The sequence below is a fragment of the Ruditapes philippinarum genome, unplaced genomic scaffold, assembly GCF_026571515.1.
Source record: "Ruditapes philippinarum isolate M1 unplaced genomic scaffold, ASM2657151v2 ctg115_1_1_1_1, whole genome shotgun sequence".
Classification (NCBI taxonomy): domain Eukaryota; kingdom Metazoa; phylum Mollusca; class Bivalvia; order Venerida; family Veneridae; genus Ruditapes; species Ruditapes philippinarum.
The window spans coordinates 90,168-102,756 of NW_026861567.1; the positions used below are offsets into that span (position 1 = coordinate 90,168).

The window sequence follows — 12,589 nt, forward strand, 5'->3', positions numbered from 1 at the left end:
AATCTTTAGATTAATCTAATTATGTTGGTTTAACAGCACACAGAAATCAACCAGTCTTTAGCATTAATCTAAGATGTTGGTTAATATAGGTATAGATATTGGATAGGTATATCTTATTTTCTGATTTCTCCTGTTGTAATTTATTACATTAAATGACTAAAATTTTACTACTTATGATTTCCAGAGTCATATTGGAAAATTTTAAAGACACGAGTTTTAAGAGTTTTATGGTAAAGCTCACTAAATATCTTAAATGAACTAGTCCATCTTTCAATCTGGGCAAAACCATTAATCATTTCCAGGGAAAAATTCAAAATATTACTAGCTGTGGCAAACAGTGCTGATTTTGTTCTGCACTGGACACATTGGGGAGAATAAGTTGCTGCAACCAGTCAAAGGGTTAATTAATTAACTTGTCACTCAAGGTCCAACACTGTTAATTGGAAACAATATGGCCAATATGGCCAAATCCAATAAAGCTTTTGCTATATTAATATAGCTGGTAGAGAAATTCACACACTAGCCTGTGTGACCCACAGTCTGTGCTTTTACCAGTAATGACATATTAATTAAAACTATAATGTTGAACTTATACATGTACATTAAAAAATGTGGTTCTTGAGTATTATAAATCAAGAAACTTTAGTTATTCAGCAAAAGATTACTATTTAAAGCATGAAATTACTGTTTTACAACAACAATCATTGCATATATTTTTTTTATACAATTACCAAAATATTAAAGAATTGAAATACTGTTGTATATTTGTTGATTGATATTTTTAATACATTTTTTTTATATAATTCACTTACCGTTTGGAAGACATGTAAATTCAGGCTTCAAGATTGACCCTAAAGTTGTTAATATATTTCGAACTCGTAACAACTTAAATACAATGTAGGGCAGTATATAATTCCTTTTATCAATAGATAAATATCTAATTACACCCGAGAACCAATCTCAATGGAATAAACCTAATCCTTTTATTCTACACATAAATTTCACATATGTATCACTGAATACTTCCGATCTTTGAAGAAAAAAAAAAAATGCAATGTTGACACTTTTCACTTACAAAACTAAACACTTAGAAAAAAAATTGCTTATTAATCGAACATAAAGAGATAAAACTCAGCGTTCCATAACCAAAACTGTATATCCTAATACATATTGCCCAGAGAATAAGTTAAGTTTGAAAATTATAAATCCAGCTTTTGCTAATGGAGCGAAAACAAAAGTCTTTTAACCATTTCCCAATGTCATGTAATTTAAAGAACGTGGTACTGCTAAATTTCTACACGAGAACTTATATTTAATCTTAATTCAAATATCTTTACGGCCCAAACATTGATCATATTGAACTTAAACCTCAAAGTATATTCCATTCATTCAATTGGTTCCGTTGAGTGTTATATTGGAAATGTGTATAGGAGTATCTGAGGTTTTACCTATTCCTATATATACCGTTATTATCAAACTTGTGTAATGAAGCTTGGTTAAGTGTCAACAATAGGTTTACGGTAACGCGGCGAGATTAAATATTTTTAGTGTCAAATATAGGTTATTCTTTTGTAAGTCATTGTGTCGATATATATTTTAATGACACTTAAGCGAAGCTCTTTAATGATTTATTTTGATAAAAAAGTTCGTTTTTCCCTCAACGAAAGTGAAACACACGTAATACTTTTAACTGTGTGTATATAAACCCTTGCTGACTGTATTATTATTGTAAAGCAAGAAAAATTGGTCAAATCAGTAGTGGAATTAAAGACTTATATTGAATTTTTTTACAAATTCCCTTAACGAGCATTAATTATGTCAACAAAACCTCTTGTCAATTTTGTTTTTCAGACAAAAATTGTCTCATTTTTTCCCTCAGATCAAAATATTTCTATAACAATAAAATACTGGTTTCAATTTCAGTTTGATTATAATCAATTTTTCTGCAAAAAAGAAAACTTTACGATTTTTATCACGTAATCCTTTCAATTTTGAAAATGAAAACAAACAATAAAATCAACAAAACATTGTATTAGTCAGCACAATTTAATTATATCAGCATTGTCTTTTTTCATCTTTGAAGTCAAGTGTAAAGGGACAAAAATGCCGGTCACAGGTATCATTATGACAATCACGTAGACAAAAAAAACTATGTGTTGAAATATTTTTTAAAGAATTTGAATAAAAATAGGCCATTCTGTTCTATTAGTCACAGTATTACAGTACTGTTAGGAAATATGTCATAATTAACACCTTTCTGCTTGAAAATAGTCAAATCTATAGAAAAAGACTATAGATGAAAAGAAACTTGAAATAGCCTAAGGACCTGTTAATTATTTATCATTTTACAGAAATATTTTAAGCATTTTTGTCACAATTTTTTAATTTGCTTTGCATTCGAAGTGACTAAAAGTGTTTACACCATAACTTTAACCCTTTAAGTGCTGGACCCGAAAGCATAAAGTCTTTGCCACCAGTATAGAGCAAGGCCAGCCTGCACATCCGTGCAGTCTGACCAGGCTCTATACTGTTGGCTGACAAATTTTAAATATTCAAATTGATATCCCTAAATTTGATAATGGACAAACCCAAAAAATGGAAATGGGACAAGTCCATTTAAAATATTCAGCATGTTAAGGGTTAATAATTATTAAGTTATTATTGGGCTTTTTGACAGGTCATTTGGCCATATGTTTTTAAAAGATGTAAATATATAATAAAATAATATTCTACAAATGTGTTTTTTTCTCATCTAATCCAATAGTACAAACTTTTATCTCAGTAGCTGCAATGCAGTTTTAATAGAACCATAATAATAAGTGCAAAAGCACAAAGTTGTACCCAGGGACAAACTCAGGGAAACTCCCAAATATTCTTAATTCTGAAATTAGAAGTTTAAATTTAAGTACCTAAAATTAATCAGCATCTTTAATGGTGTGTATCCCACTATCCTGATGGCTATAAGAAGTAAATAACAAAAACCTGAGGTCATTTCCCAAGGACCACTTGCTCTTACCTGGATATAAGAGGCAGGGCAAAGGTTTATAAACATCGCCTCTTTTTTTTTTCATGGATTTTGTCGCAGTTACATAGAAATGTAGAAAATTTAGATGAATTTAATCTATTGAAAGGTTTATTGGCGACGCCGGTGAGCGGCGTCGTCTTATATGGAATGCTTTTTATTTTTGCCTATGGAAGGAGCTGTTATTATTAGCAGTTAATTTCATGTTGAGTTAATTAGATTTATTTTGATTCGTAAAAATCATGTAAACAAATATGTTGTTATATTTGTATTTAATAACTTTATATAAAAAGCATGTGCATTGTGATATTATTTTCACGAAATTGCATGCTCAGTTTAACAGCTTGTCCCTTAGTTTTATTGACAATACTAAAACCCGGATTTCGAATATCGTTGTGGTCTACATTGATGCCGTAACCATTTCGTTCATTCATTTATATATTTTCAAAATTTTCTTACAAGAAGAAAGTTCACCTGCAAATGAGTATAAGGATAGGTAATGGACTGTTGTTAACGATTATCCTATTGATTTTATCCATATTACGTTGATCTGTTGCACAGAACGGTTGTTTTTTACAAAGTGTACCAGTATCCGGATGTTGAAAAGCTATCCGATTTTCTGCAATAACTGCTGTCACATGGTCATCTATTTTTTATGAATACTTTACCATTAATTTGCATGGCTTAATAAAACTGACTGAGTCTGCAACATTTCGTAATTTTAATGTTTAGGGTGTTCTCTTGGGTTTCAGGTTTTCAGTCTTTTAAGGGGAAGTAACTCATGTTTACTAAATTATTTGTTCTTTTCTGTCTTCTCTATCTTTAGTATTACTTACTATTTTTGTTTTTTATAAAATTTACCAGTTGTAAGGTCATCAAAAGCAGAGAGGCCCTGATGAGTGAATATTGATATATATTTTTACTGGCTTGATATACCCTAGACCAGATTTTTCTAGTTTGTTCAGTTGGTACATACCTATAGGTATTCTGCTAGAGGCATTTTTCTAATCACTATGTGAAATTATTATTTTCTATGTGTTTGTATATGAATTGTTACTAAAATAACCTTTGGTAAAAATGAAAAGTAGAATATTTAAGCTATACATATAGGTTGCTCATTTTAAACACTTTGATTACATTATATGCAGTTAGTTATACATTGTATAGTAAAGTCTAATGGAAGGTTAAAAGAGGGACAGTATTTGTTACTGTAAGAGATATGCATTTAATGTTTAGACACTAACACAACTTAATCTGTAACACATGATATAGACTATTTGAGATTTTTTTTTTACTTTTATACTACACAATATCATGTATACATTATTAGTTTTCTTTCTACAAGATTATGAATTCCTGTCAATAGGATGTTATATTTTATTTTTAATGGAACCTGAGAATTATTAATGTAATGTGCATACAAGTGTATCATTGTATATGGATATAATGTGTATTTCTGTATTTAAAGACTTACAGTTATGATGGATGAGACTTGCATTTAAATTAATTAATGATAATACATATATTGATCAGTCTACAGGTTATAGTTGTTTATACCCAGTGTTAGCTGGCTAATAATAGTATCTATAACAGAGTTTATATATTCTACTAGATTTTGAATTCCATCCATTAGTACCAATGTTAATGCTAGGATTTCATATTTATTTAATAGAAACTGGGAATTATTAATGTTATGTGCATACATGTATATCTTAGTATATTGATATGATGAGACTTATAATATTTCTGAATTTAAAGAGTTACAGTTATGTCATTATTATTAAAGGGATGATACTTTCATTTAAAGTTATAAATGATAATACATGTATTGATTGAAAATGTCCTGAAACTTGGATCAAGCAATATAATTGATAAAGTCTCAAAAAATCATGTTTTGAATGGTTATTCTAATTTTTTTTCTAACATGTGCATAGATTGAAAAGGACAGCTTCTGTCTTATCTATTTGTAATGGAGGGACACCGGTCTCAATTTCCAAGCTTCAGGTCTCCTGAGTCAACCCGACAACAGACTTTTCATAGAGTAGATTGTTACTTGCCCTTGAATAAATTTGTACACTTAATTTTATAGCAGGTGATTTTTGCCACATGAAAACCAACAAAGTACAAAAAAGTAACAAGGCGCCAGACACAATGTGGTTTGTTTGTTGCATTTTCATGTTTTCGCCCAGTGCCCTTGATGCAAAATACAAATCAGCCTTCATAAAATTTCACAAAAATCATAGAAAAAGGGTTAGTTTTTTATCCGTACAAAAAATAGATATTGTACATGTATTAGCACAGTTATGTTCACTTTCAAATTGACCTGTTATAAATAATGGCACAACCAATAGTTTACTGTCTAAGCCCTTTTTAGTAAAATTAATTATACATAATATATAAATTGTTATTTTAATTTAGACTATGAGTATCTAAGGTTTTTATTTTCTTATTTATTAATTAAGAATTAATTATCTGTTGATTTAAAAATCTAAATATCTGTCACGGTTTTAGAACTGTTCACTATTTAGGCCAGAAAATGTGTAAGCGGCCAGATAGTTCAATCGCTTACAGCCGCGGTACATTATTCTGTGGGTCACAGGTTTGAGTTCTGGTCAAGCTGAAAAATTTCTCATCCAGTGACTGCATATAACCATGAGTTAATTCACTATGCTCTGTAAACATCAGAAATTCAAGGACATAAACTAATAGAGTGGGGAAATATGTTGTGGTTTAGAACTATTTCATTATTAAAGAGAAAATGTGTAGCCGGCCGGATAGCTCAGTTGGTCTTCTGAAAGTCATGGGTTCGAGTCATGGTCAGGCAGTTTAAGTCAGGGTTTAGAAGTGGTTTTTCTCATTTAATAGATTGTACTTTATTTGAAATGGACAAAGGCAGTATTGCATGATACTTTTAGATCTACAAAGCATTTGATACAGTTGATCACACTATACTGCACATGAAGAAGTTCTTTTTTCTTCTTCTTCATGGAACTTGAAGTATCTGCCATATGTAATGACATTCTTACATGCTTCAAGTCTTATCTCTGATAGCAGCTGGTTGATGTGGCTGGTTCTCCTTCTCCTACTGCTCTGAGTACCTATGGTGTCCCCCTGATGTTCATTTTAGGTCCTCTTTTATGTCTAATATATGTCAATGACATGTCTGCAACCTAAGCAATAAGCTTTTATTATATGCACAGGCACAAGTATCAGACATGGGAAGAAAAAATATGACAAGATTGATAAAAAACCTGTGTTCATCTTAAAATTGTCACAAACCAAAAAAATGTAAATAATGACCCCCTTTAAAAATATACTTTAAGTTAATAGTATATTTTTAAAGGGGGTCATTATTTACATTTTTTTTTTGGTTTTTGACACTTTTAAGATGAACACAGTTTTTTTATCAATCTGGTCATACTTTTTCTTCCCAGGTCCGATACTCGTGCCTGTGATTATATGATGATGACAGGTATCCTTGTATTTGGTAAAATAAATAGTAAGATTAGTTAATAAGACTATAAATTGTCTTTGCATCTTGGCAAGACAGAGTCTTTTCTTTTTGGTTTAAGTTTCAACTTAAACTGGGCCTATCCTCCAGGTCACATGAAATGGTACTTCTATCTTTTGTTAAGTATTTAGATGCAAACCTGGATCAAATTCATTTGGCGTCGCCCTTTGATGCTTTGCATCAATGCTTTTCTTGTTGTTCCACTGGAGAGCTGTCTGAATACACAGCTTAGTGGATGTTGTCAAACGTTTGAGAAACGGCCAATTTATCGTAAAGCTAAACATCAATATTTGCCCTAATCTATTGTGTCGCAATGAAAGTAAAAATTGCATTTTGCCCTGCAGTAAACATTAGAGATAACTTTTATCTTTCAGTATAAAAAAAAACGTCTCTTCAAAACAAATTCAATCGCTTATAAATTTGATGTTACTTGGCAACACATACTGAAAAAATTTCAGCTTTTTTCTGAAGTTATAAAGAATATTAATTTTCAATGATTTAAGAGACATCAAGATGGTTATCATAGCTTTGGCAATATAATTATATCTATAAATAATGATTCCTTAAATAATTCATCAAACAAAAACAAAAAAATGATTTTAAGGCACCAGGTTTATCACACAATTGCTGTGAGAAAATACATTAAATAATAAAAATATAAATTTTCTATTTTCTAGTCTAATAACTTATTCAGTTGAGTGGGTTATAATTTTACTCTGCTTGCAGCAACTAAATATATACCCATGCCATCAGTGCAAATTAAAATCAGCAAGCACATTAATGCTGACTGATGCTGGTCGGCCCTGCCAATGCTATTTCAGTCAGTACTTTTGTTTAGAAATTTCCCCTAAAAATGTTAAATGGTTTTGTCCAGATTGGAATAAGGAAAAGTCTCTTTCAGATTATATTTAGTGTGGTATTTAAGAAAACCAGTGGTGAACTTCTGGCATAAAGAATCTCAGCATCACATGCACTATCCTTGACGTTTAACCTTCTGAAATTTTATAATGCATTTATTTAAGCCCCAGCTTTGACTTTGGAACAGTTCATTTGAAAATTAAGGGATTTCAATATCAAAATACAGAAATTGAGCTACAGTAGTGGTCAAACAGTCTGGTCAAACTGAACAGACGTGTAGGCTGGCCTGGTTCTATACTGGTGGCAAAGGCTTATTGCTTTCTATTCCAGCATGTTACAGGTTAAAAGCATAAAACTGCCATAGTATGATCATAATTGTCACCTTATAGAATATGAACAGATGATCTGGCACCAGCACCACTATAACTAAGCACTGTAATTAGTTAACAGTCTGAATTGTCACCAACAGAGGAGCCATGTATAGTCTCAGTGGCCTTAAGTAATACCTCACTGTTCTTATTTAGCAGCTAAAAGACCAGTTAGCACTTAAAATTCTTAGGGAAAAAGTTGCAGAAATTTTAACATGTAACATGTACATGTTGATACTAAGGTAATGTGATCAAACTTTCTTTCTGACGCTCGCAAATTGATGTAAAACTTACTTGTTTTTCATGCATGGTTCCATGCTCTTCTCTATTGGAGGTAAAACAAGTTGTCTGTAACAAGCACATTGATGAGATCCGCCATATTTTCCATAAATAGCATTCTGTGTCACCATCGTCCAATTAAACACTAATTAACACTATTAATTAGGTCAGAGATTAAACAAAACTAATCTCCATACCTTTGAGGCAATGTCAAGGTCACTTTGTCACTTCTTGTACTGTTTATTGAATATTTTCCAATATCTTTTAGAATTTAATTTTACTTATTCTACATGTTCTAAGCCTCTTGTAATTTATATATAATAAACCTGTGGTTATCTTGTTCTAATTTAGAATAATCTTTGAAGATTATATTCTTTTTCTGCAATTTTAAAAAATAGTTAAATTTGTTATTAAAAATACATCACAATAACTGAGTGCAATTTTGAAAGACTTTCATAGCAAAACATCTTTATCATTTGTACTCATCTTCTATCAAATATAACCACTATAATTGTGCAGTGAAAAACTGATATTAAAATCAGTCAAAAGCCTTAAAACCAATCAAAATCTACAACAAACTGAAGAAGCGTTCTTAAAGATAACGAAAGAAGACATCCAAACGAACTAGTCCTGTATTTCTGAAGATGGCATTATCAAAATTTCAAGTGTTACATTATCTATAAATCCGCTACTCAAACATAAAATCATTTTTCCCAGCAAAAATCATGAACTATAAGATACTAAGATATCTAAATTGGTCAATTGACCCACTTGACCACTCAAAGTAAATGCAATTTTATAATACCTACTATTGAAATCCTTCTATCAAATTAATTCCAAAAATTGCGTAAAAAATAAAAATCACCAAGAAATATTATAATTCCAATTCATGAATCCTAAGACATCATTTTCATCATTTCCACTTCCAATGCATTATAACAACATTATGTACTCAACTGGACTGAACCACCCACTGTAAAAATTGTCAACAAGTTCGCTGTACCTGGAACTCTAATCAATTTACCAATATCTACCTTATACAATAATCATCAAATGTACACCATCATTGTCAGCTTCAGTACCAGTATTGATCTTAAATACACAGGTATTCTGATCCACAATCCGAGGACAGAGTCGAATGCTTCAATCGTATAACTCAATGGCCAAATACATCTGACAAATATGCGATTTAAAAACTTTGACAGGATCTAAACGAGAGAGAGAATTCTAGTCGTAACAGGAAATTAATTTTTATCACAGTTTCAAACAGAACCATTAATTAATGAATAAACACTTAAAAAGAGCATTATAGATTATCAACTAGATATTAATTGGAAATAAACAGTTTTGGAGATATTTTTTCAATAGTTAATATTTTACTGTTAATGAATCATTTGGTTGTTGACAATATTCATACTTTTTAATTTGATACATTTTCACTTTTTAATTTAACTTAATGAATTATGTTCTTTTTTATTTATTTTATTTCTTATATATTAATAAAAAAAGATCAAGTTTTTGAAATGTCATGATGTAGAATTGTTCACTAATCGGGGAGAAATCTATAAGCTGCAAGGGTACTTTCAGAATTCATAGAGCTACAGAAAGGTATTTTGATGATCCAGGGTTTGAGTCCTAGCCAGGCTGCACACTTTCCTCACCCATTCTTAGTACAATACATGTATATCGATCTTGATAACATGGTAAATTCTGTGGATATTAGGTGCATAATATAAGGCTTATATAGTTGAATCACCAGATTTATATACATGTACTATATATAGACAACATTTTTACTAGTTATAATTTAAGAACAAATTATGTAATATTGTTTATACAATATTAAATTTTGTGATAGTATGACTGCATGAGAGAGTCTGTAGTATTACTTTTTTTTTTCTTTTTAAAAATTTTTCATAAAATCTTATAAACCAGTACAACAAATCTTGAGGCTTGCTCCTTCTAGTACTAATGAAACAGAGATAATTATTCCCGCATTTGTGTATCCAACAAAGAATCAGTGTTAACTTAATAACACAGTATCAATAATTAATTCATTGTTGTCAAGCAGTACATTAGTCCCGGAGATATTTCAATACATAATTAATTGAGAAGTTAATTACATTTGAATAGAATGTTCTATGTCTAATCTAAGCGGAAAGCTGATGCAGTAAATGCAGAGTAACTAATTTCATGCCATTTTTGTTTAATGTAATTAAATATTAATCCATATTAATGCCTTGAAAAAAAATCTGACCAATGCATTTCAGTGGCAGCAAATTAAGTACCAAAAAGACTTTATGACTATAATGCTTTGGTTTGAATCAATTTTTTGACACTGCAATCTTGGTACAGATAGAACCGAAATAATTTCACAGAGACGTTCTAAGGTTTGGGCTCTAAAATTAAACACTTATATATAATAATTCACGGGAAAATGAACTTATTTAAGTTGCAAGGTGCTATAAAATACAAAATGTTTCACAATAGCACACACAGCACAGTGCAACTTGTGAGTTTTATAAATCACTTCACTTAGTTTTGTCTGTCAATTTTACAGGAATTTAGTAAAATTGTGGAAAAACATTTTTTTGATAGGTCAATTCAGCCTTATATGAGATCTCTTCTGCCTATGTATACAGACAATATAAGTCCACACATGATGCTTATTAATAAAAATCCAATATATATAGCCAATTGCTTTTAACTGCAATATTTACTAATCAATTATTAACAGATACCTTAAACCAATACAAAAGTCTGCCATTTGGTACAAACATATTGACCAATAACAGTGCCATGTTGAAAAGAGGCTGCACAATTAACCAGGTGTAATAAAGCTAACAATAAAACCAATCAATTAGTAAATCCAATATTACAAATGTCCAATATGACAATATGTCATGTACCTAGAAACAAAGCAGATTATACATCAAATATTCACACAGACAGATATAGTTACAACAACAAATTTCTGCTTACATTTCCTTCTAAGCCAATACAAAATGAACTACCATTAATGTAACACAGAGAGAAATATTTGAAAATTAACAAAGCAGAGAAAAAAATGCTGACATTCACAATTTTGAATTATGGCATGAGTACTTAAATTCCCATCATTCAACACTATATGAGCCACTTTTTGACAACATTTCAAAACACAGCCTGCCACTGACTGGTAAAACAATCTAAAAAATTATAAATTTATACATTCAAAGACATGTCATTTTTTGTCAAACAATATTTAAAAATATTTTTGCAAACAAGCAGAATCATTGTGCTAAAAAATTCTAAATCAATGCTGTAAATTGTTTTCAAAAACATTAAAAACATTATTAATAACCATTTAAACAATTTCATTAATAATTCCTTATAAAACAGAATCCTACTTCAATTGTGAAGGTTAATAAATGATCAGATGTACTATAATGCAAAATAAAACAAACAAAATTTATGAAAATTAATTACCTCATTTAGAAATATCAAATGAAATCAATCCCTTTTGCAATACTGATTTAGAATTTTAGATAATTATTAAAATATTCTAAAAACAAAAATGTGTACATGTATTGTATATTCACTAAATTCCACTTTATAAAAAGTCAATACATCAATCATTAAACAAATCCAAAATTGTCAATGAATTTCATCTTCTATCGCACTTAACCAGCTGATTTTAAACCCTTTCAATTTATGACAGTGCCCTAAACAAAAGTACAGTATATAAAACTTAATAATACCCGGCCCCAAACCCAAACATACGTCATGTTTAAGACAAGTTCCAACATATTAATATATAAAAGGCTCCCCCACTCAAGGAATTTCAATAAAAACCCGTTAAACTATTACCGTGACAATGTGTGTATTATACATTAGTAATAAGATTACTTTACCTTAAAAGCTGGGGAGGTTTAAACCCTTTCATGGGATTGATTACCAGTGTGAAATACATACAGTCAAAATCTGGCCAAACAAAATTTCAGTTCTAATTATTTCTGTCAAATTTGATTCAAGCTTTATAATAAGAGTGATGACGTGTTAGGAATACAAGTAAATATAAGTGTGAAAAACTTTGTTGTTGTTTTTTTTCTTATTGACTGACAGTCTCCAGTCTGTTCTGTTCTGTTCTGTTCTAAACAATTAAATATTTTCTCAAGAAATTTTAATAAATTTTAATACTTATTATTTTAATACTTATTAAATGACTTATTAATTTGTTTCATTCTAAAAACTTGAAGCTATATTCATCTTATAATAGATATAATTATATTTTTAATTTTTAATAAAAAATTACAAATAATTTTTAAAAAAACATAAAAATTGTTTTAAAAAAAGACAGGTTTCTATTGTTAAACCGGTTAAAAATTTGATAAAATATTGACATGTTTAAATTTTATATAACAATTTATATAAAATTGTAAGTTATTCATTTAATTTCAACCAAAAAACATCCAATTTCTTCATTTAACAAGTCATATTTATTATAAGTTTAATAAAGCTCCGGAAAAAAATTGGAAAAATTCACCAATATAAAGTCACAAGAAATTCTTT

At 29.7% G+C, this 12,589-nt stretch overlaps 1 protein-coding gene across 4 annotated transcripts in view; it reads right to left on the reverse strand.

Annotated features, from left to right (window-relative positions):
- The window catches only part of LOC132716193 (serine/threonine-protein kinase Nek10-like), a 50,615-nt gene that overhangs the window by 30,810 nt on the left and 7,216 nt on the right, over positions 1 to 12,589 (reverse strand). Inside the window, exons 1-2 of one of the 4 annotated variants that reach the window (XM_060699399.1) lie at positions 11,507 to 11,705; positions 8,054 to 8,417 (exon numbers count right to left, since the gene is read on the reverse strand). The exons of 1 other annotated variant lie outside the window; for it this stretch is intronic. In XM_060699399.1, coding sequence (XP_060555382.1) covers positions 8,054 to 8,169 — 116 coding nt within the window. In that variant the 5' untranslated portion in view covers positions 8,170 to 8,417; positions 11,507 to 11,705. Of the gene's footprint in view, positions 1 to 812; positions 1,440 to 8,053; positions 8,418 to 11,506; positions 11,706 to 12,589 lie in introns of those variants that run through there. 2 more of the 4 variants (XM_060699400.1, XM_060699402.1) reach the window with 2 other exon arrangements.